Source organism: Saccopteryx leptura, chromosome 3, assembly GCF_036850995.1.
Source record: "Saccopteryx leptura isolate mSacLep1 chromosome 3, mSacLep1_pri_phased_curated, whole genome shotgun sequence".
In the NCBI taxonomy this organism is placed as follows: Eukaryota; Metazoa; Chordata; class Mammalia; order Chiroptera; family Emballonuridae; genus Saccopteryx; species Saccopteryx leptura.
The window spans coordinates 308294089-308320511 of NC_089505.1; the positions used below are offsets into that span (position 1 = coordinate 308294089).

Genomic DNA, 26423 nt, shown 5'->3' on the forward strand with positions numbered 1-26423 from the left:
TTCAAAGGTTAAACACAATTTAGTTTCTCTTAAAAACAACCCAGGAGTGCCCATAACATACTTATCAGGTTTCCCTCCGGGTCCCTGAGAGGAGCGCCCCCTCCGCCTTTCCCCCAGGGGTTGAAGCTTCTCATCTCAGCCTCCAGCTTAGCTTCATACTCTTCCTTTTCTTCCCGTTCTTTCTGCCTTCTTTCTTCTCTTTCCCGAATCTTGACAGCATAAGAAACATTCACAGTAAGCACTCCCAAGTATTCTGATACAAAAAGTTTTAATAAAACATTATTCTTATTAAAGCAAAAACTGGAGATTTTTTTTGTTGGTATGCTTCACCATAAAATTTAAAACACAAAAATAGGTAACACCCAACCTTTTTTATTTGTTAGTGAGTGAGAGAGAGAGAAAAACCAAATAGACAAGAAGGGAAAGAGATGAGAAGCATCAACTCACAGTTGCAGCACTTTATTTGTTCATTGATTGCTTCCTCATACATGCCTTGACCTGGGGGGTGGGGGGCTCCAGCCAAACCAGTGACCTTCTGCTCAAGCCTTGGGTTCAAGTCAGCGACCATGGATAATGTGGATGATCTCACACTCAAACCAGTGACCCCGTACTTGAGCTGGTGAGCCTGTGCTCAAGCCAGTGATCTCAGGATTTTGAACCTGGGTCCTCAGCGGCCCAGACCAATTGCTTTATCCACTGGGCCGCCAATGGTCAAACTAGGTAACATTCAACTTTAAAACACATCGATGGCAGGAATAAATAGCTGACATGCTGCCTCCCATCATGCCACTAGAGTCCTTTCTAGCCACAGATGCCTCTCTTCCCTACCATCCCCAACATCTGAGCCATTCCCTCACTGACCTCACCAGCTCCGTGGGGACCAATAGGGTCTCCTCGCTTCCTTTTCTCAACTACCCTTTCATGGACCTGGCCAGCCACAAACTACTCCCACTCCTCTCCAGCTCTACTCTACACTGGGCAAACTCCATTCCCAGAATGCAAAAAGGTTAAAGTTCAAAGCTCTTTGCGGGAATGCTGGGATACTTAAAATACCATCTTATCATCATCAAGTATAAGTATAGGCTTCTTCTCTAGAGAGATATGGACAGGCAATGAACAAGTGTATACATTTTAAAATTATAACCATTTGCATGGGAAATTTAAGCAACTACTCCAAGGTCAAGGAAGTCATCACATATATAAAATAAAATTCTAGAGTTAGAAAATCTAGTTTTGACACTGACACTAGTGTTTTTAATATGCTCGTTTAGAAACAGAAGACAAATTCAGTTTTTAATCTGTAGAATCTTAACATACTAAAAATAATGTGGATAATTCTACAACTTTAAAAAATCAATTTCTCAAGGGGTTTCCCATGTAAGAACTGAACAAAAGGAGCTTTAAAGAAATCCAAGTGGAACTTTACAGAGAAGTACCTCAGATAACTACCAAGAGTTCCAGGGTCCCCTCAGAGATAATGGGTCCCCCCCCCAAAACCCATATATTTGATACAGGTACTCTTCAGTGAACTCTTGAAACATTACAAACTATAAAAGACCCCTTTGTTCTCCTCCCTAAAAATGTCTAATCTCTTTTTTCCCTATCTTAGTTCATTACTTCATTATTCTCCTATATGATGACACTCAGAATCACCTTCAACCCTCTGTTCTTTCTCATTCCCTATCACTAAGTCCTATCTCTGAATCCCAGAATTGTCTCTTGGAAGTCCTCCCCATCTCCGCCGGTGAGCTCAGGGCTTCATTAGCTCCTGGCTGGACTACCTCAATAACTTACTGAACAGTTTCTCTGCCACATCTATTTCCCAATCACCCGCAACACAACCCGGTGTCTTCCTAAAAGCCAAATCTGCTCACATCAACTACGGCTTTCACTCTGTCTTACAACATCCTCCCTTAGCTATCTATAACAAATAACTAAAACTCCTCACAGCTAGTCCTTCACAGTCTAGCACAATCCAACACTCCAGCCCTTCCTCCCATATCAATTCCATTTCCTGAATACACCAGGAATTTCAAATCTATTCAATGTGTGACATGCAGTTCAAATATCAACAACCATGTGAGGCCCTCCTAACTGCCAATTATTCTTCCTATCCTACGATTCCAAAACCACTCCAGACCATCTACATCAAATACAGTGTATTATAAATAACTGCTATCTTTTTTTCTCCTCTGCCACACTCAGAGTTCTAAGGGACCATTGTGCTAACACATAAAATGTTCAACATTAAATGAACAAATGAATCAATTAATGAATTATTACCTGCTGCTGCAAAGCTTCTTGGTAAGACTGAAGCGACTGCTTGAAAGCCTTTGGTTTATCTTCAAAAAGCAACCCTGTATTCATTGTTTGATCACTTGTAATTTTAAATTCATGTTGTCCAACAGTGTTCCTGCATCAAATACACAATTAATCATTTGAATCCGTTTATGACCAAGCAAGAAGAAAATGCAACAACACTCCTTTGAAACAGTATGGTATATAAGTAGTACGTTTAAAAATAGGTCAAAGAGAAATCCTTAAGTAAGAGACCTCTTCCTGGGCAATTCCCCAGTCTCTGCTTTCACAGTTCATGAAACTTACAAATTTACTGGACCTATTTCCTGACCTAGGTGCAGTTACATGGGAGTGAAAACACAGTGATAATTCATCCAGCAAGATACACATGGCTTATTCGCTTTTCCGAATGCATAGAAGTACATTTGATATGTAAAAATGTTTGTGATATACTATAAATCTGAAAAGCAGGTTATAGAACAACTACACCATTTTGGTGTGGTATGTGTACATTTCTGTGAGTTGTGTGTGTACATAGACTTCCTTAATGCATATTTGGATATGCCTATCTCTGAACGAATGAGATTTTAGGCAATTTTGATTTTTTGCAGATGTTTGTATTACTTATCAATAATATGCATGCATGACTTTTCTAGAGAAAAGTGAGGTTACTCTTTATTTTTAAAATGTGCTTTTGATGAAACACTGACTTACAAGCAATATTTTGAACATACAGGTTATGAAATAATTGGAATTATTTTTGTGTGTGTGTGTGACAGAGAGAGGAACAGAGAGGAACAGATAGGGACAGACAGATGGGAAGGGAGAGAGATAAGCATCAATTCTTCGTTGAGGCATCTTAGTTGTTCATTGATTCCTTTCTCATATGTGCCTTCACGGGGGGGGGGGCTACAGAAGAGCGAGTGACTCCTTGCTCAAGCCAGCAACCTTGGGCTCAAGCTGGTGAGCCCGGCCCAAACCAGACGAGCCGCACTCAAGCCAGTGACCTCAGGGTTTTGAACCTGGGTCCTCCATGTCCCTGTTCAACACTCAGTCTTCTGCGCCACCACCTGGTCAGGCTGAAATTGGAAATTAAAGTTTTATCTGTTCTGAAGAAAAAAAGAATGAGTTGAGTAATATAGGTTTTAGGAAGACAAATTAATTTTGAAAGAAATTATCATTTTAGCAATGACCTACCCAACAGGCTGTGCTGGCCGGGTGGCAACGGGCGCAGTGACGTAAGCTGCAGGCGGCACTCCCATCAGTCCTGAACCATCTTTAATAAAACACACACGCATTCATTCCAGAGGATCCACTTAGTAAAACTTTATCCCTAGGAATTAAGTCACATACCGAAAATGTTCTCTAAGAAAAAACTCCCTAGTTCTTTCTGGATTAGGAGTTAGTAAAGGACAATGTAAGAAAACACAATATAGATATTTCTAAAAATCTAGATAAAAAGGAAATAACTTTTAAAAAACTGAGTTTTCAAATAGGGCATTTATTAAATCAATAAATATATCTGTATAAAGTAAAGCTGTGCTCTTCTCATTTATATATTTTTGCTTGCACTTAACCAGTGGGAAAGAATGTTCACACTATAAATAACTTACAGTAAGCAAGACTAGGATCCATAGTATTCCTGGCTCCATAAAAATAGTACGCATCATCATAAGGAGTTCGATAGTTAGCAGCCAAAGGTGGTAGTAAGGGAGGTGGAGGCAGAGGTGTAATCCTGTATCAAAGAAAAATTTCAAAACTCTATTTCATTGCAATGTTTTAAAAGTCAAAATAATCTTCTGCAAAATGTTACTGAAAATCTAGTTGCTGCTTTAGAAAAAGCTACAACGCTTATGTAAGACAAAAAACTTCAGATTTATTCAATCAATTAATATCTAATTAGTCACTGTATGTCAGTATTGAACAAACATGGTCCCAGTCCCTCAGAAATAACACAGAGATAGACAGGCAATTACAACAAAGTATAGTCAACGAAGCCATACAACAGATGAGCGGCTGTAGGGACATGGCGTAGGAAGGCTTTTTCTAGAAAAGGCCATGCTTCCAACAGGCGCCAGAGTGTGTGAGTCACAGAGAGGAAGGGCAAGTCAGGAAGAAAAGGCAAAGAGGTACAAAGTGGGATTAAAAATGGTTCCACTGGACTGGGAGAAGAGGTGCATTTTTTAACTATATAAATGTATTTTTCTATCAAAGAAAGTTCACCACTTATAAATCAACGGTAAAGTCTTGACACAGTATTTAGTATTTCATAAAGTTGAAACTTGTATCTCAGCATTTCATTACTGATTAGGAAATGACAGTGCAATTTCCCCAGGGCAACTTTTCCCAATAGTAAAAATGGGAAAGGCAAATCTCTTTAGATGAAGAGAAAAAGGGGGCATCCTAGAATGCCTGCACTTTTAAGATCATAACACGTTCTGCTTGTTGCAAACTTCAAAATCATTTTGAAGAGCTAAGAAAGCTAAGTTTACAGTTCTCTTCAGTCATGAACATTTTCCACATTCACTAGTCATTCAGGGTGTCTGACCTTACTCCCCTCTCCATAAATACATCAACAATGCAGCTGAAAAATTGCTATGAAAAACTGTCAACATCATTAAATCTTACATTTTTATAAAAATATATTTCAGATTTAATCCTTACAACCCTGTAATTGTAGACAGGAAAAAAAATTACTATTGTACTTTTATAAATGAGAAAATCAAAGTTCAGTATAAATGTGTTTTGCCCAAAATCCAGACAAGTGAAGCCGACTACTGTAATCCCTAACCCAGCAATGTTCAACCTTTGTCATCTACTAAAATTCTGCATGCCAGGTGGATCCCGGTCGGGCACATGCGGAGTCTGTCAGACTGCCTCCCCGTTTCCAGCTTCGAAAAAATGCAAAAAAAAAAAAAAATTCTGGAAGACACCAAAAATATATTTTATACATTTTTCCAATTTGACAAAAAAGAAAAAGGTATAATTCTGATTCATTCTTCTTGTGTGGTGTTATCATTTTTTTATTTGACAACTGAAGGGAAAAGAAGCCAGTGCCCCTGACTAAATAGTCAGATTGCATGTTTTAAAAATTCTTGCGGCACCCCGGTGGAAGATCACCGCCCTAACCCAGGGCTGAGACTATCCCAGAACACTCTGTAATTCCAATCCCACCTCGTCTTTACAGAAGGAAGCCACAGGATGAAATAAAACACCTTATAATACAGTGAACACAACCCTACAACTGTATTAAATAAAAGATAAAACCCAAGTCCTATTGAGAGAAAATATAGTCCAGAAAATATCACTGTTAAAAAAGAAATACACACCTGATTAAATATACTACTATAATACACTAATAATAAGAAAAAATAATAATAAATTCAAGTTCTACTAAGAAAATAAAGTGCAGGCCAGAAAATATTAATGTGAACAACAGGATTTTCTGCTTGTATAGTCTAGTATAGCATAATGTCTTTCACCAATAGAAATGAAATCTTTTCCATAATACCTAAATTACAGGTTTTATAATCTCAAAGTTTTCATTTCAGGTATTTGAGTTGTACAGCCCGTAAGTAACCACACAGACAAAGAGCTGAATGAAAGAGAAGTTAAAGTAATGTTATATAAAAGCCATTTTAGAAACTTTTTCCATATAAACTGAAAGACATATTCAATGTTTGCCAAGTGGAATTACAAAATTAAAGAAAATGTATCTCTTTTATATGTTAAAAAGTATTTAAAATATTCAAAAATATGACTCAAAACTAAACACTAAATGTACTTACACATTCTAAAAATGCTAAAGGATTTTTAAATAATAAAAGAATATAATAAGGATTTTTCTTTTTTTAATTGATTTTAAAGAGAGGAAGGGAGAGGGAGAGTGAAGGAGAGAGGGGGGAGAGACGGTGAGAGAGATTGATTTATTGTTCCTCTTATTTTTGCATTCAGTGGTTGATCCTTGTATGTGGCCTGACCAGGGACCAAACCCACAACCTTGACATACCGGCATGATGCTCTACCCAACTGAAGCTTACAAGGGTAGATTACCCTTGTTCTTATATTAACAGAGAAAAATCCAATGATGAAAACATTTCAAAGGAAATTATTTGACAAAAGTCATTAATTACACAAAAATCTTTGATGGTTAACATTATTTGCTTCAGCAAATCCTTCTACACATAAAATATAATGATACCTTCCCTAATTCCCAAACACAAAACATTTAAACAAGCACCTGGGAGGCACCATTTCACCAAGGGTGCTGCTGAGTCCACTGTGCAGATCCTCACTCTGCAATGGGATGGAGTGCACTGGTGGGATGGGGGGGGCAGGGGGGGCAGATAAAGGAGGGAGCGGGGTCTGGAAAGCTACTCGCGGTCTTTCAGGTGGCAGCGTCTCTTCCCAGTGTCTTGGTGCCACACTAAACTGCTTTAGTCTATCAGGCTAAAATAAAGAAAAAAAATCTCTTTGTTATGTATAGTCATAAATCTAAAGGCAGAAGAAACTTCAAAAAACCCTCTATTCCCAGACTGCCAGCAATACTTAAATCAGTTACAGAAAAACAGAATTGTATAGCTAATCCTTATTTTATAAATGGGTAACTGAGATCCCCTAAAAGTACACACACACCTAATGTCTTACTGTTAATAAATAAGCAAAGGCTGGAAACAGATATTAATTCTAAATATAAAACTCTATTATACTACAACATTGCTGCTTCTTTATCCAATTACTATTTCTGAGATCAAAGTATTCTCCAGTCAGGACACACCTTCTGGGAACAGTCAGATAGTAAACAGTAAACACATCAGGCCATACTACCAGACTCAGTCACAGTGCTGACGCAGCCCCACATAACATTAAACAAGCGAGCAAGGCTATGTTGCCATAAAACATTTACAAAATCAGCAGCAACTGGACTTGACCAAAAGTGATACTTTGTTAACCCTGCTCTATATCATTTGGGTATCCTTTTCTAAGATTTACATATAAAAAGTAAACCTAAAAGTAATGGTTAACTATTATGTCTCATATTCTTATTTATTCTAGTAAAGCAACTTGTTTCAACCAAATATAAATAAGAGGGTCCGGCAAACACTAATATAACTATAAACCCAAGGGTTAACATGCCACCATATTACATTAAAAAGTTTAAGATTTTAAAAGAAATTTTTGATTATAAAAACTATTTCAGGCCTAGCGTGCGGAGGACCCGGGTTCGATTCCCGGCCAGGGCACACAGGAGAAGCGCCCATTTGCTTCTCCACCCCTCCGCCGCGCTTTCCTCTCTGTCTCTCTCTTCCCCTCCCGCAGCCAAGGCTCCATTGGAGCAAAGATGGCCCGGGCGCTGGGGATGGCTCTGTGGCCTCTGCCTCAGGCGCTAGAGTGGCTCTGGTCACAACATGGCGATGCCCAGGATGGGCAGAGCATCGCCCCCTGGTGGGCAGAGCGTCGCCCCTGGTGGGCGTGCCGGGTGGATCCCAGTTGGGCGCATGCGGGAGTCTGTCTGACTGTCTCTCCCTGTTTCCAGCTTCAAAAAAAAAAAAAACTATTTCAGGCCCTGACCGGTTGGCTCAGTGGTAGAGCATTGGCCTGGTGTATGGAAGTCCTGGGTTTGATTCCCAGCCAGGGCACACAGAAATGCCCATCTGCTTCTCCACCCTTCCCTCTCTCCTTTCTGTCTCTCTTCCCTTCCCACAGCCAAGGCTCCATTGGAGCAAAGCTGGCCCGAGCACTGAGGACGGCTCCATCGTCTCTGCCTCGGGGTGCTAGAATGGCTCCGGTTGAAATGGAGCAACGCCCCAGATGGGCAGAACATCGCCCTCTGGTGGGCATGCCAGGTGGACCCAAGTCAGGCGTATGCAGGAGTCTGCCTCCCTGCTTCTCACTTCAGAAAAATACAAATTAAAAAAAAAAAAAACTATTTCAAAGGTTTTTACTGATAGAAGAAAATATATTTAGTTTTGGAATGTATCCCTTTTCCCCCTCACCATGTTTATCTTCCCCAGGAAGACTTCTCAGATTAATCTAAAACTTGTATTCTATGAGCAGTCAAAAATCACATTGGGAGTGAGTGGTGCTGGTGAAGTATTTAACTTATATAAACAGATAACCCCCAGGATATATACTTAGCATAAGTAAAAAAGTAAATCAAAAGCTGCCTACAGTTGGATAATTTTAAGTTGTTTTCTTTTTAAGAATGAACTTTTTAATGAAATTAAAATTTCTTCATTATCACTCAAAGATGAAACAAAACTCGCCTTAGTATATAAATTCTATGCATCAACTACAGAAAAAGTACAGTGAGAAGAGCAACAATTACCTTCTCTTAACTGCTATGATGTAAGTAATTCATTCCATTTAATGAGAATTACAAAATCAAAGTAAAAATAAGGTTATCATCTCTCAGTTTTACATTAAATAAAAATTACTTAAAGTCTAGAATTAAATATTTCAGTTTCTTTGAAAATCACTCAAATATAAGAAAAATGATCAAGATATATACTCAAGAACAATTTTAACATCTATTTTAAGTTAAACTGAGATAACTCTCCCACAAATAGGACAGATGAACAAAGGACAAAAGACTAATTTGAAATAAACTAAAAAAAGGATGCATGTATAAAAAAGGGAAAATTAGCAAAATAAACAACTTCAGTTTTTTAGTGTTCAAGTTGCTCTACTCTTATGCATATCCCAATATCTTTCAACTATCTTCACATGCTGTCATATTTGAGGCTTATCTGACTGAAATGTTAAAACATTAAAAGATGCTGGGCCTGACTTGTGGTGGCGCAGTGGATAGAGTGTCGACCTGGAACACTGAGGTCGCCGGTTCAAAACCCTGGGCTTGCCTGGTCAAGGCACATTGGGAGTTGATGCTTCCTGCTCCTCCCCCCTCTACCCTCTCTCTCTTTCTCTTTTTCTCCTCTCTCTATAAAATCAATCAATAAAAATTAAAAAAAAAATGCTGGGAACCCTCACCGACTTCTCGGGGTCTTGGGCACCAGAAGCTGCAACCCTGAGTTCCAAGTCTTTTTCTCTAAACAAAATTAAAATTTTTATATTAAAAGGTTATCATAAACACTACCAAAAGCATAATCATTACTGAAACAAACTTATACACAAAGTCCATGCAATAACATCTCCAAGTACAAATAATTCCTTTAACTGACAATAAAGCCATAAATGACTCTGAAAATGTAAGTTTTATGATTTGATGTAAAGTAAACTAGAATTCACATGTAAAGTAATTTGAATAAGTATCTCTAAACCAGTGCCTGTGCTACTTTAAAACCTAAGCTATTTGCATAGAATAGAGTACAGAAATAAAACAAAATCTTTACTTCTTTTAGGGTAGGTACATGTATGTATATTTTCATTTCGCAAAAAGAAGGGTAAAATTAAAAATTAATACCATACTTTCTAATGAGTTTTTTTAAGAAAATGTTTATGATGGCTAATATCAGAAAGCAGATACTGTCTTCCTCTAAATTAGAAGAAAAATAACAAAACCAAGAGATAGTAAATCTCAAATTCTCTAGAACTAAGAAATCTATTCCTAATTTTAAACTGCAATTAATATTTCATAGGTATTTCTACAAGAAAAAATTACAAACACTGAGACTTGTATGCAACAAATATCTGTGGATTCATCAATGATTATTTTTATACTGCATATATATGTAGTTTTATATTATTAAAAAATACTTTTATTTTCTATTTCTCACTATATATAGGATAATATTAAGTGGACATGTAGATAATATTAAATACTATCCTAAATTGTTAATTGAAGAAATTAATACAGGGATGTAAAAGACCTGTTCTAGAATATATAGTCCCCTTTGTTACTAACAAAGAAAAGGAGCACAGAGTATTTACTATCCTGCAGACTTACAATGTGCAGACTGAAACTGAAGTGACTTACAAATACAAAAGCATATGAGGAAAAATATCCTCTTATTTTCCTACGCAACAGATGCCACCATGTCACGTTACACAAATGCATTTTAAATTCAAACCACCTCTTCTAAATGCAAACCTTTCATTACCGTCTCTTGTTCTTCTGTTGTTCAGCCATTTGTTCCAACAGTTCTTGTCTATATTTTTCTTTCTTTCTCTGAGTAAGTTCCCGATCTTCACCTCCTAGAGTGTGGTAAAAAAAAAAAAATGTAGTCTTAACTCTTGAGCATAATATATCCAACTAGAAACTCGAATTATTTTAAATCTCCAGTTTTAATTACTGGGTCAAAGAGTAATTATTGCATAAGCTGGAAATATAAAAAGTAAAATCATATTTACCATACAATTATATAATCAACAATTTCATAATGAAGATCTGCTATGTATCAAAGACACAATAATCCTTCCTTTTAGTCAAAAACCTTCTTAAATAGGAGAATACTCTAATCCCCATCCTCATTTTTCTCCCAGTTGGGATAATAGTTCCAATAGTATCCCCCCAAAACCCCCTAAATTGAACACGTGTCCAAATCAAACACCTCAAGAGCAACTGTCCCTCTCTGTTTTCTGATAATGGCCTGATCATAGAGCCTCAGAACCTCACTGTAACTTTGACTGCTCATCCTCTCTTACCCCACATGAGGACCCTCGTTTCTTTTCTCACCGCCCTTAACCTTGGATGGGACTGCTGCACAGCTCACCAGGATTGCAGCAATAACCTAACTAGTCTCCCCAACTCCTCTTCTCTCCCTGCTTCAGACCAACTGCCTGAAAATACAGCCCTATGACACTGGCGCCCTGCTCAAGAAGTCAATGGCTCCCTCGATTCTACAGAAAAACTATAAACCTGTCATCCTGGTATAATGTGAAAATCCAGTTGTGCAAACCAGCAAATCCTCTACTTCCTTAATTATTAGTCTCCCAATTAACAATTAAGTGGACACACAGCATCTGAGTCTGTCCATTAAGCACAGATGTCAGTAACAGTGGAGCTCTGATGGAGAAAACATGAGTTACATGAACATCAATGATAATGCTTTATAATCAAAGTAGATACATCCACTCTGCTTCGGATCATGATGGGAGTAACAGCAGAGAACTTAACCTCCCACCATAAAAATAAATAAATAAAACTAGGCAAAATATTATGAAATAACTTTTTCAGACAGTGGCCACCAAGCAGCACAAGTCCGTATATAATACCTGAGGGATGAAAAATAGATGAAGTGAGCCTTTAAGCAGCACCATTTCTGCCTGAATGCAAGTTTCAAACTGCGGGTACAGGGAGGGAGAACCCCAACCATGCTGGGAAACTGAGCTAAACTGGGCAGAAAAGGAACAAAATTCAGGAAGGCTAAAATGCTAGAAGTTTAGGGCAAAGATCCAAAAAGAAGCATAAAAAGAGATTTAGAAATCCGTAGAGGGGTTCCTCCTCTAGTACTGTGCACTAGTCTGTGCAAGCACAGAGAGAAATTCCATTAGATAGGGCAAAAAACTGTGGAGGACACATTAACCAAACAACTCTCAGACTTCAACTGGAGAGAAATTCAGGCTCCAGCGAGAGTGGAGTTCTCGGGGATTCCCTAGGGTCTTGTCTTCATGGAGGAAAGACTCTGAAAGGGCACTCTGTAGTAGCAGAGCAGGAAGGAAAGCTAAATGTCCCAAACTAAGCTTAAAATAAGGCCTCCAAAACACTGGTCCTTAAGTAACTGAAAAATGTGACAGAAGCAGGCAAAATTCTAAGACAGATCATATGTTCCCTGCCTTCTGTGTTGACTCCATGTATAAACCACTCTCCTTGAATGAGGGCATGACTTTCCGCTAGCCCACAGTACATGGCAAAGATGAAAGGAATTTGCAAATATAATTAAAGTACCAAATCAATTCTAAATTAATCAAAAGGGAGATTATTGTGGGCGGGTCTGATTTAATCAGGTAAATGCCCTCTCTGAGTTGAGTGAGTCTCCCTGCTGGCACAATAAAGTGAGCAGCCAGGGTGAGAAGGTCCACGTGGCAAGAGACAGTGGTCAGCCTCTAGGACAGTGATGGCCCACCTTTTCATAAAAACCGCCCACTTTTGCAGTGCTGGTCAACCTGGTCCCTCCACCTGGCCAGAGGACCAGGTTGACCAGCACTGCAAAAGTGGGCGGTTTTTATAAAAAGGTTCACCATCACGGCTCTAAGAACTGGGGGGTGGGAGGCACTTCCAGCTGACATCCAGTGAGAAGTCAGGGCCCTTACTAATACAGCCACAAGGAAATAAACTCTGCCAATATTCCACGTGGGCCTGGAAGTAGATTCTTCCCCAGTCAAGCCTCCAAAGTGGCTGAAACATGGAATGTAACCTTATGAGACCCTGAACAGAGGACCTAACTGAATTCCTGACACACAGAAACTATGAGATAATGTGAGATGTTTGGGCCACTGAATTTGTGTTATGTGATGTAGCAATAGAAAATGAATACAGTGACTCATAACCATTAGAATAGTTAATAGAAAAGAGCACATAAACAAAGATGATGGAACAACTAACAAGGATGTTAAAGCAGCTCCCATAACTGTGCCCAAGTTTTTAAGTGAAAAATAGCAACAGCATGAGGAGAAAATGGAAGCTATTACAAAGAACCAAATGGAGAGTTCTGTTTCTACTAAGAAAACAGAAGGCCACAACACTGCTCAGACCCTACAATGGGAAAAAGCTCAACCTTTACAAAATCAGAACTTGAAAAACATCCATCAGAAGCTGATATTAAAAGCAACCAGGTAAACTGAATTTCAAAAGGTATGAAAACCAATCCAGAGGTGGGACAATCCAAGTGTTTGCCTTTACCAGAATATACAGAAATAGGTGGCTGCCTTACAAGCAGATAAGAACAAAATAGATAAAAAGTTAATGAATTCTTAAAGGCTCTGTGTGGGCTACAAAACGATGTAGTCTTGGAAGCCCAGACACCAGAGGACTCTGCCCTCAGTAGCCCTCTCTCGCAGAATGCTCACAAGAGACAGGACATGGGGCAACTCATGAGACCAGAAAGGAACCCTCCCTGGTGGGGGGAGGGGGATGACCCACCATCTGTTTTCCAGATTCTTCTTTCACACAAAGCAATAGCGGTAATCCCCTGGTTGAAAGGCAGAAAACCTGCCCTGACCCAGCATTCTGAACTACATACTTAGTATAGACCTGGTACTGTGAGGGGAAGCGCAGCAGATTCTCAAGCAAAACCCTCCACAGGCAGAAAGTCAAGTCTGGCTAGGACTCTGGGGAGGGGCAGCAACCCCAAGACAGACTCTGCTGAGAACCAGATGCACAGGGCCAGCCTTGCACCAAGGAACAAGCAACAGGAATCTACGCTGAGGAAGAAGTGTGGAGATACACCCTTTCCTTCCAGGACTTTGCGGCCTTGCTGAACACTGAAAGAAGGTGTAGGAACACAGAAAATCCCTCCTGCACTCCAAGCCTCACACTAAGAATAAGGTTCCAGTTCTAAGGAACTTGAACAAAGAACATTTAAAAATCATTAGGGCGGCCCTGGCCGGTTGGCTCAGCGGTAGAGTGTCGGCCTAGCGTGCGGAGGACCCGGGTTCGATTCCCGGCCAGGGCACACAGGAGAAGCGCCCATTTGCTTCTCCACCCCTCCGCCGTGCCTTCCTCTCTGTCTCTCTCTTCCCCTCCTGCAGCCAAGGCTCCATTGGAGCAAGGATGGCCCGGGCGCTGGGGATGGCTCTGTGGCCACTGCCTCAGGCGCTAGAGTGGCTCTGGTCGCAACATGGCGACGCCCAGGATGGGCAGAGCATCGCCCCCTGGTGGGCAGAGCATCGCCCCCTGGTGGGTGTGCCGGGTGGATCCCGGTCGGGCGCATGCGGGAGTCTGTCTGACTGTCTCCCTGTTTCCAGCTTCAGAAAAATACAAAAAAAAAAAAAAAAAAATCATTAGGGATGGAAGACATGAACATTACTGTAAACCACACTCCACAAACACATTGTACATTCTGCAGAACACACTAAACACGGCAAGGCGGACAATATTCCAGTCATTACAAAAACTCTATTAACAATATTCAAATTTGAAATAATTGAAACAAATTATTTTCTTGAACCACAGGGGAAATAAACAAGCAGTCAATAACAAAAAGACAGCAGGAAAATCCCCAAATATTTAGAAATTTAAAAGTAGGTTTCGAAACAACCCATGATTCTGTTATAAACCCCACAATATATTATTTTTGCTTAATGTAGTCAGTTGCATTAATTTTTAATATAAAGTGAAGGGCTCTAAATGAAGTCACTGTGGCAAATTACAGGAAGACAAATTTCAGTTCAATCAAAATAAGAATATTATAACAATGAGAACTACCTAAAGATGTAGAGAGCTGACTCAGAATAGAATCAATTCCCTGTGAGTATATATAAATATAAGCTGAAAAAAAACTATATACATATATATATATATATATTACCTTGGGATAAATCACTAGGCTAAATGACTTGAATCATTTTTTCAAGCATTAGAATCAATTATCTCACTGAATATTCATCCATAATTCCTGGATTGCATTGATAATAAATTCGTGTCATTCATCTTTAAAGTTTCCATTTACTGATAAAACTATTTGTCAATGGGCTCTCAACATAAAAGCTCTCCAATTTCTATCATGTTTAAATATCACAAGAACAAAAGCCTTCTGACCTATTGATAGGTTAAATTGGTCAATTCTCATGTAAAGACATTACACTGGAATAAAACTCTAGGTCCCTGATGGGGAACCTTTTTATAAAAACCGCCCATTTTTGCAGTGCTGGTCAACCTGGTCCCTCCCGCCCACTAGTGGGCGGTCCAGCTTTCATGGTGGGCCAATCTCTGCGCAGTTTGGTTGCTCCACTACCAGGGCACCATGAAAGCTGGAAGCCCACTAGTGGCGGGAGGGACCAGGTTGACCAGCACTGCAAAAGTAGGCGGTTTTTATAAAAAGGTTCACCATCACAGCTGTAGGTGCTATGTCATTTTTCTCACAGTAGCCATTTCAAAAAACAAAGGTCTCAGAATATCATGCAATTACACATCTCTAAGCCAAGATTTAAATTCCTGGTGGTTTTCAGGTTGAATGAATCTAAACCAGGGGTAGTCAACCTTTTTATACCTATCGCCCACTTCTGTATATCTGTTAGTAGTAAAATTTTCTAACCGCTCACCAGTTCCACAGTAATGGTGATTTATAAAGTAGGGAAGTAACTTTACTTTATAAAATTTATAAAGCAGAGTTACAGCAAGTTAAAGCATATAATAATAATTACTTACCAAGTACTTGATGTCAGATTTTCACTGTTTGGCAGAATAAATCTTTATAAAACAACTTACTATAGTTAAATCTATCTTTTTATTTATACTTTGGTTGCTCTGCTACCGTCCACCATGAAAGCTGGATCGTTCACTAGTGGGCAGTAGGGACCAAGTTGACTACCACTGATCTAAACTGTTAATTCAATTTTCTCTCAGACTTCCCTAAAACCAAATTTCAGGTGATTTTTTTCTAATAGTTTTCATACAAAGAAAAGAGTTCTTTTCAATTTAAAGTTACACAGGAAAAAAGGCTCTCTTTACTGTGACAAGTTCATACAGCAGATCAACATGCTTATGGTTAGCTATGTCCTTAATTTCTACACAGTAAAGAGGAAGTGTGGGTTATGATCATGCTTTAAACAAAACACTGTCTCAGAAACTACATAGAAAGAACATGAGAAAGGGTGTTTATCAAAAACTAAAAAGGTTTAGTTCAGGGGAACTGAACTTAAATATAAGGCAGTTTTGTATTAGAAAAAGAAACAAGAAAAAGAGTGAAGAAAAAAAAAACTACCCATATAAAACAGAATATAATAAACAGCCACACTACAACAACACACTAATGAAATACGAAATTAAAAGCTTATTACTGAAATTAGTATTTCATTTACCACCTATTGAAAACTCATCACTAAAAGTTATTTTGTTTTAAAATTTTACAAAACTATATATGTTAAATGCTTAGCATATTGCCTATCATAAAACAAGCCACTAAACAAACTTTTTCTGTTATTAGTATGAGTAGTATTAATTACAACATTGAGTGCTCACTAAAGACCTTTTAAAAACACTCTACAAGTCTATCTGACCAGAAGTTTGCACGTACCGAAGAGCATCCCCGCAAAAGGACTACAGAGTTCTCGGGAAGATTTGAATGCTTCATTGTCTTGAGCACTACAACAAAAAACAAAAAGAATTAAAACCCAAATAATTTTCAGGAAACAAAACCAGTAAAATGAAAGTATGAGTTACTGGCCTTTTAAAGTACTATGGATACTGTAACAGTTACATGTTTTTAAAGTTAGGATAAAATCCTGGCATTCAATATCTTTAGATGGTGGGACCCCAATGTATTCAGGCTATATACAAAACCTTTTTCTTTAATCTGCTTCACTGGATCTATAGATTCCCAATACAACCTTTTTTTACAACAGTTATCGAAGTAAATAAAATGAATGTAAGTACATATCTATAAATCTTAAAAAAAAAGGAAAGAAAAATGATGAAACCTATACACATACTTGGAAAAGAAGATCGCCCCTAAAAGACTCCTTTCTGGGACAATTCCCTCACAAAACCTGCATTAACTAGACCCAAACAGCAAATTCTCTTATCTCAAGCACTTTTATGAAATTACTTTTCTTCAAAAAACAATAGACACTGTTCCTGACACATGACAATACTGTTTTCATTATACACTATAGGTTCGGAAGCATTTATCCTTACATATAATATAAGAACGCCAACAAAATGATAAAACACTATATAGAAAAAGAACATGAATATAAAATACACATCATTTCCTTTCTTTTAAGCTCGAGAGAATTATGTATGAGTCCATTTTACAACGTAAGCATAAAAGTTCTCCACTCAGTAAGTTTAAAGTAAAAAAGTTTTGAAAGGAAAACTCATTGCAATAACATTTTCAATTTATTTTCAGTTAAGTTTATACCACCTCCAATACCTACAAGATATTTTAAATTAATTTTAGCCCATTAAATTATGTTTATAATTATATATTATTTATATAATTGTATGTTTACTACTCCTCTCATAACTTTAAATTTATACACTTTAAAATGATAGGGGATATTCAGAACACCTTGGCATACTTTGTAATTAAAACCTGCTCTTCAGAAGAATGCTGTAAAGTACTAAAAGTTTTCATTTAACACAACTCTCCCCTTCTGAACCCTCTCCCCCTTTATTCCTTTCTCACCAGTAAGGAAGAGTGTTAAGATACTGTATATTTCTACTTTTCAGTATGCCAGTTTCAGCAGGTGCTGCTTCACAGTGTACATCATGACTGAGGGCAGAACCGATATTACATACTATACCTTTTATTTCCAGCAGATGAAATTCGTATGTTTGAGTGTTCTATGACATCGCCACCGTACTCCATAGAAGGTACATTCCCTCGTCTGTTCCCGTACATCCTTAAAAACATATTAGCTTATAGAACATGTTCCACATGCAGTGGACCCTCATATGTCTTTGGTATTTTTGCATTTCATGTTGGAAATATTAAAGGGAACAAAGTATTATAATGAAGTTTACTATAAACACATTCTAAAATTAACTCAAATGAGATTTAATTCAAGTACGATCTGCTAGTAAGACATAACCAAGAGTTTGTTTTACTTGTCTTTAAAACAAAAGGAAGTTGCCTGACCAGGCGGTGGCGCAGTGGACAGTGTGTTGGACTGGGATGTGGAGGACCCAAGTTCGAGACCCCGAGGTCACCAGCTTGAGCGTGGGCTCATCCGGTTTGGGCAAGGCTCACCAGCTTGAGCCCAAGGTCACTGGTTCAAGCAAGGGGTCACTAGGTCTGCTGTAGCCCCTTGGTCACGGCACATATGAGAAATCAATCAATGAACAACTAAGGAACTGCAACAAAGAACTGATGCTTCTCATCTCTCTCCCTTCCTGTCTCTCTCTATCTGTCCCTCTCTCTGACTCTCTCTGTCTGATACACACACAGACAAAAAGGAAGTCATTATAAATTATTTAAATATAACATCCGCCATTACTCTGACATCATTCAACATCTAGAAACTTTTAATTTGAAAACTATGCATATGCTATAATTTTATCATTCCTTTATTCAAAGAATATTTATTGAACACCTACTACATGCCAAATTCGATTCTAGACACAGGGTATATGGACATGGTCCTTGCCCTCATAAAGATTATATTCAAATTTCTTTTTTATTTCATTTTAAAATTTTTATTATTCAGCCCTGGCCAGCTGGCTCAGTGGTAGAGCATCGGCCTGGTGTGTGGAAGTCCTGGGTTCAATTCCCAGCCAGGGCACACAGGTGAAGCACCCAACTGCTTCTCCACCCTTCCCCCCTCTCCTTTCTCTCTATCTCTCTTCCCCTCCCACAGCCAAGGCTCCATTGGAGCAAAGTTGACCCAGGCGCTGAGGATGGCTCCATGGCCTCCGCCTCAGGCGCTGGAATGGCTTTGGTTGCAAAGGAGCAACGCCCCAGATGGGCAGAGTATCGCCCCGTGGTGGGCATGCCGGGTGGATCCTGGTCGGGTGCTGTTTCTCTGCCTCCTTGCTTCTCATTTCAGAAATATATAAAAAATATATTTTTTTTTTCAATACTATTTTGTATTAGTTTCAGGTATATAAGATGGTTAAAAAATCATATACTTTACAACATGTTCTCCCCTATATTTATAATATCCACTTGGCACCATACACAGTTATTACAATATTATTGACTGTGTTCCCTATGCTTTCCCTTATATCCCTATGATATTGATATGGTCAAATTTCAAAATGAGACCATTTTCTTAATCAAAATTCATAGATTCTAGGAATTATTTCACTGTATGTACAAACCTTACCAACTTAAAAATATAGCAGCTAACTTATCATTTAGTTAAATCCAATGTCACAAGCCACATTTGCTAACAGTATAAATCACATGAAAGAATAAATATTAGCAAGAAAACATCATAAACAGACTGATGCATGGCTACAAAGTGATTATTTTTCTTACTAGATCATAACAACAAAAGATTACAATGTATTTTATTCCCTTCTTAATCATTTTCAGAAAATATTTTTGAATGTTTTTTAATTAATCTTTTTTCCATTTGGCAAACATTGATTTCTTTAGCTTAATTACTCCTATCAGATAAACTAGGTTATTTACACCAGCATTTAGCAACATCCATGAAAATCACCATTTCCTGAATCATAGTTCTTTATATGACAGTTAAACTACATTGTCTCTCAAGAGGACTTTTGGAAAAAAAAAATTTGGATTGTTAAAAGTATTACTCAATATTTGGGGAAATTTCATGATCACATTGAGAAAAATGGCAATTTTCAGAAGAAAATGCACTTCTCAGTCTCCACAGACCCAGCATATAAAATTCTTCAGTTCCATCACACAAGCCACGGCCAGTATCATCTGTGGGGAAAAGACTTTACAGACTGTAATCTTACTAACATGTGACCTCACGTGACACACGTGTCTCATTTTTTATCCCTAACACAACAGAACCCTCCACAAGCCCTTTTAAAAAGGATTTCAAATTTATTTCAATTTAACAAAATACAGCTGGTTTTATATCAAAAGTCTAGGTGCTTGAATCTCTCTTAAACTGACACATTTGTTTAATGTTATCCTCTACTTATGCCAATTAAATAACAGGTAAATATTAAACTCAAATTCAAAACTGCCATTAACAGTGCCAGGCAACCAGATTTAGTTACTACATCTATATAAACACACATGTGCAGAAAAGTTACCAGAGCAGGCCTGACATTGTGATCCTCGGAAAGGTCTATTAATAAGGCTGGCCCTTGGCTGGCACTGGGAACACAGATTTAGGAAGGGGTCCCACCGTTTCTAGAACTGGTAAGAATTGTTCACTGTGCCTAAACTGTACAAACAATACAGTTTATACTGAACATCTGCCTTCCTTCAGAAAGTCTGGAATTTTGGTGCAAGTAGGAAAAGGGTGCCTATGTGACCAGCCCCCAGTAAAACCACTGGACACTGAGTCTCTAATGAGTTTTCATGGTAGGGAACATTTCATCCGTGTTTTCACAATTTGATGCTGGGAGAACTAAACATTTCCCATGCAACTCCACAAGAGAAAATTCTTGAAAGTTTGACCTGGTTTCCTTTGGACTTTGTGCCATGTGCCTTTTGTCTTTGCTGCTTTTACTTTACATCCTCTCAACTGTAATAAATTATAGCCAGCGATAGAACTATATACACAAAGTCCTAGAAGTCCTCCTAGGGAATCCCTAAACCAGGGTGTGGTCTTGCAAACCTACAATACAATACACAAAAGTCAATTCGTTGATGCGGTACAGTGGTGCCTATACCAATGGAAGTTGTCAAATATAGAGAAATTTAAAGTTAAGAATTTTTTAAAACATCACTTGGAATTAATTCAGAATTAACCCAAATTGAAGGCTTCTTACAAGTACAAAAATTCTTTCTAAAATTTATCAAAGAGCTCGTGGCTTCCTGCATTTTCAGTTAAGTTTGAACTTCCATTTCCAGCTTCTCTTTATACAGATGTACCCAGAGTACCTCCAGCATCTACAGGAAGACATGCTCCATAGCCCACTCAGTATATACAGATGTACCCAGAGTACCTCCAGCCTCTACAGGAAGACATGCTCCATAGCCCACTCAGTATATACAGATGTACCCAGAGTACCTCCAGCATCTACAGGAAGACATGCTCCATAGCCCACTCAGTATATACAGATGTACCCAGAGTACCTCCAGCCTCTACAGGAAGACATGCTCCATAGCCCACTCAGTATATACAGATGTACCCAGAGTACCTCCAGCATCTACAGGAAAACATGCTCCACAGCCCATTCGGTATATACAGATGTTCCCAGAGTACCTCTGGCATCTACAGGAAGACATACTCCATAGTGCATTCAGTATATACAGACATCTTAACAAAGCAAACACCAGAAGCACAAAAGGCCATTTTCAAAATTCATTCTAATTAAAGAAAGTTAAATAATTTTTTATGAATAAGGTCAAGGTCTCTTTGCTAAATTCTAAAGTAAAATTAAAAAAATTTCCTAATGAATAAGCCCATCTGGAAGATAGCTGAAGGTGTGCCCTTTCACTAAAGAAAGAAATTAACAAAATTATAGCCCGACTTGTGGTGGCGCAGTGGATAGAGTGTCAACCTGGGACACTGAGTTCCCAGGTTAAAAACCCCAAGGTCATCAGCTTGAGTGCTGGCTCATCAGGTTGAGTGCAGGGTCACCAGCTTGAGTCACTGGCTTGAGCCCAAGGTTGCTGGCTTGAGCAAGGGGTCACTGGCTCAGCTGGGACTCTCCCTCTCCCCCCATCAAATCTTATATGAGAAGCAATCAATGAACAACTAAAGTGCTGCATCTACAAGTTGATGCTTCTCATCTCCCTTCCTGTCTCTCTGTCACTAAAAAAAAGAGAAAAAATATATAAAAGTCTCCTATCTCTGGTAATTACAATAAAGTCAAAATGGAGAAATGTTTGAGAGTCCAAATGTTAAGAGAATAAAATCTTAAGGCAGCCAGTTCAATTTTATAAAGTGACTGGTATAATTTTAAGTTACTGAGACCTAAAAAAAAACAACAACAAAAAAACCAAACCTAGAATGTAACCTAACAAGCTGTGAAGCCAAATTATAGTTTGGAAAGTTAGTCACCATATTATCTATTAAAATATCTGTATAACTGTAATGGAATTTCCTTCATTTACTGAAGTTTCTTTTATAGTTCTAATAAATTTAGCATTTAATCACTTTTAGTTACCACTGTTAGTTCACTTTAACAGCTTTTATGGTGGTCTTATATTTAGTTCAGAAACCTTTAGAGGCAAATGAAGTCCTCTGCTCTGCAGACGGGAACTGGGGAGAGCCAGCAGTGGTTTAACCACTACCATCTCTCTCTTCAACCCTTTCGATATCGAGGGGCAAATGACAGATGGTAATCTCCAGAAGTAATAAACTCAATGTCTAAGAACAGTCCGAATCTAGCCAAAGTGCAGGAGTTTGGTTTAGGTCCAGTTTGTCCCCAAGAAGTCCTTTCGGTTTAGCTGTGGCATTAGATCCAATACCAAATTAAAACAACCCTGTGACCCCAGAACTAACTAAATAGTCTATGATTTTAAATCCATAGTTTCAGTTACCATATCTCACAGGGTTTTGTCAGCCAGGGACAGACCTCATAAAAGAAAAATTTTACTTCCTTTGACATAATGAACCAGATTCGCATAAGGGAATAACTGTAAAACAGTTCTACCATCCTACTATCAAAAAGAAAAAAAGTTAGCCCTGGCTAGGTAGGTAGCTCAGTTGGTTAGAGCATGGTCCCAATATACCAATGTTGCGGGAGGGAGAGGGGTGCAGAAGCAGATGGGTGCTTCTCCTGTGTGCCCTGACCAGGAATTGAACTTGGGACATCCACACACCAAACCGATGCTCTACCACTGAGCCATCCAGCCAGGGCTCAATCACATCTTTAAAATGGGGAAAATTATTAATAAAATGGTCCATCCAAAAATAAATTAAAATTACTTTAAGAAAAAAAGGTAATTCCAAATTAACTCGTTTTCTAAATAAGCTCTCAGTTACATCTTCATATTAATAAGCATGCACACTTCTTAGAATGTGCACTAAAAACCTATGTAGCTAATAAACATATTCTAATTTCAGACGGAATGTTATCTCAGAATTTCATTAAATGACTCAAGATTATAAACTAGCAAATATCAAGAGTTAAACAGAAGTGCTAACTGCATTATTACATAAACACTAAAAAAAATCAAGATGTTTTAATGCTAAAAATGTCCTTTACTCATTAATATTGGTTATAAAGTAAAGCATAGGATGGTAATATATTAACTTCTATAACTCAAGTTAATAAATAAGACAGACTAGGAGGACTATATTTTAAATGTGGTTATAAATTTCTAAGCATTTTAAGACACACTAATACAGTCACCTTTAGAAAGTTCCTAAAACATTATAAATTTTACTTAAATTGGTAAATATGTAGAAATAAATAAAGCACACACACACATAGAATGCAACTGTCAAGCGAATTGCCAGACACCTTAACTATTAAAACCACTGCCAGTGATTAACGGTTAGTTTAGGAAAGTAAAACCATTTCTAGGCTTTAGCTTTCCTTCCTATATTTAAAAGTGGGGAAAAGTATCACTGATACATTCATAACGGCATATGTAAAAGTTTATAGAGTAATTAGAAAAATACTGAGACCAAAAATATAAAAAGTGATTAAAAATCATAACTAGAATTTACCACATGCTGACTTTTAGAAGAAGAAAAGAGAAGGGTAACAGAAAACAAAGGAAAATTAACTTTGTATTTCTCACAATCAGTTATAATTATTTTTTATCAAGAAGTTCTGGACCTGTGGTGGCGCAGTGGATAAAACGTCGATCTGGAACGCTAAGGTCGCCAGTTTGAAACCCTGGGCTTGCCCAGTCAAGGTACATACAACAAACAATGAACAACTAAAGAGAAGTAACTATGAATTGATACTTCTCGTTCCACATACCCCCGCTCTGTAAAAACCAATTAAAAAAAAAAAGAGCCTACTTTCCAGAATTTAAGAACTTCTGGTTAAGATTATAGTATATTAGCCCGACCAGGTAGTGGCACAGTGAATAGAGCACTGGACTGGGACGTGGAGGACCCAGGCTCGAAACCCTGAGATCATCTGATTTGAGCACAGCTCACCAGCTTGAGTCCAAGGTCACTGGCTTGAGCAAGGGGTCACTGGGTCTGCTGTAGCCCCCAGGTCAAGACACATATAAGGTGCCACAACAAAGAATTAATGCTTCTCATCTCTTTCCCTTCCTATCTGTCTGTTCCTATCTGTCCCTCTGTCTCTGTCACACACACACAAAAAGATAATAGTATATTAAGAATAAATAAATTAGTGCAAGAAACAAATGCAGGTACACATTCCTTTAGTTTCAAAAATTTCACTAACAAGTCAAGTCTCATTTTCCTGTTAACCACTCTGCCTATTAAATAGAAACTACTGAATGATCAGTGTGATTTTTTTCTTTCTGCTAGGAACAAAACATTCACAAATCTGAAATATAGAAATTAATTTTAACATGCAGACGTATGTGAAAAACCTTACATTTAGAGATATATGCATTAACAAAATGGAAGTAACACATAATTTGTATTTGGAAGAAATCCTTTTAAAAACTTTGAAATGTGTAACAGGAATTATTCTCACTCATTCTTATATTTAAACTAATCTGAAAATACTGCTTGGGGAAGATAATATAGAAAGAGTTCATTTCATTTATGGAATACATAAGAAAAGAAGATAGTGCTCAAGTAGGCTGAAATTCATTTGTTAGCTCATGTTTAAAATTATTACAGGGTATAATTACAAGTAAAATGGATTAAAATATATAAAAAACAAAGCAATAAGCTCATAATGAGTTTCTTGAAATTCCAAACTTAAAAGGTATGCATTACATTACATCTTAAAGGTAAACAAACAGAATAAGGGGAAAAGTTCTCATGTACAAGGAAGGCAGCACCAAGAGTCCAAGATTACCGCAGCTACCCCAACTGAGAGCGTAAAAAAGCTAAAATGGTTAGGCAGCCTTTGACTACCGTCTATTATAAACATTTTCAAATATAACACATTTTTAAAAGTACAATTAGATTCAACTCAGTGATAACTAGTTGGCATTGCAAAATTCTAATCCTTCACTCAAATTACCTAAATCAAGGGGAATATTAAAAAGATTGGGTAAGCTGAACATAATAGCTATAGAATAAAGAGAAGGCAAAAAACTGTAAAGGTTTTATATTATTAATAATTAGAATACTGAACATGCGACATTACGTCTCAGAAAATATCCTAAAATACTAACAAAGTAATCTATTTGGACAAATAAATGAAACAGGTCTCATTAGCTGCTCCAAATTTAGAATTAACCCTACCCTTTCAAGTTAACAAGTCAATGACTAATATAGGTCCCTGATATATTTCTAGCTCCAAATCAAAAGTTAGGATGAAGTATGTAACAAGTTAAAAGCATTAAGACAAATGACTAAAATAGCATTATAAAAACAATCATTCAAAGAAACTGAAAAGCATGTCAAAATCTGCTCAAAAAGTTAGTGCCATTTCACTAAAATGTTCAATAAGTAACTTAAAAACAAAGAAATATACTGATAAAAGGATTTAGAGCAAGAGACATCAAAAGATTAAACTGTATTCCATCTATTTTAAGGTGTCTTTTTTTCCCACATTCTAATATCTGACTAAAACTAGCCAGCAACCCGGTTTTAGGTTGAGCTATTGAAGAAGAGGAGTTACTGTCCCCTGCCAGTCACTTAGGAGCACTATGAATGTGAGAAAACAGAACTCTTGCCTGGGGTTTTTTGGACAATACTGGCAGCATGAATTCAGACAGCAAACCTTAAGCCAGGGGTCCCCAAACTTTTTACATAGGGGGCCAGTTCACTGTCCCTCAGACCATTGGAGGGCGGGACTATAAAAAAAACTATGAACAAATCCCTATGCACACTGCACATATCTTAAAATAAAAAAACAAAACGGGAACAAATACAATATTTAAAATAAAGAACAAGTAAATTTAAATCAACAAACTGACCAGTATTTCAATGGAAACTATGGGCCTGCTTTTGGCTGAGATGGTCAATGTGCTCCTCTCACTGACTACCAATGAAAGAGGTGCCTCTTCCGGAAGTGCGGCGGGGGGCCGGATAAATGGCCTGAGGGGGCCGCGTGCGGTCCGTGGGCCCATAGTTTGGGGACCCCTGCCTTAAGCAGTACTGGCTGACCATTCAATTCTCACGGGAGTTATTTTTTACTCCCTCTACTCAGTGTCAAGGTTGAGACATGAAAGTTTCTTTTCTGTTCACTTCTGTGGGCAAGTTTACTTCCCATTTAATTTTACATAAAGGTTGTAGCTTCGTAATGTTCCAGTTTTATTACAGGGTCCTTTTCTCCCTATCTTGGTGTCTTCTTTGTTGCCTCAATGCTACAGAAAATAATGGTGTAACTTAAAGCCGATAGTATTTTA

General features: G+C 37.9%; 1 protein-coding gene across 1 annotated transcript in view; it reads right to left on the minus strand.

The window, feature by feature from the left end:
* The window catches only part of CSPP1 (centrosome and spindle pole associated protein 1), a 109245-nt gene that overhangs the window by 47264 nt on the left and 35558 nt on the right, over positions 1–26423 (minus strand). Inside the window, exons 9-17 of the mRNA XM_066378930.1 lie at positions 17665–17763; positions 16434–16501; positions 10359–10452; positions 9289–9346; positions 6539–6747; positions 3912–4033; positions 3496–3574; positions 2284–2413; positions 62–209 (exon numbers count right to left, since the gene is read on the minus strand). Coding sequence (XP_066235027.1) covers positions 62–209; positions 2284–2413; positions 3496–3574; positions 3912–4033; positions 6539–6747; positions 9289–9346; positions 10359–10452; positions 16434–16501; positions 17665–17763 — 1007 coding nt within the window. The remainder of the gene's footprint in view (positions 1–61; positions 210–2283; positions 2414–3495; positions 3575–3911; positions 4034–6538; positions 6748–9288; positions 9347–10358; positions 10453–16433; positions 16502–17664; positions 17764–26423) is intronic.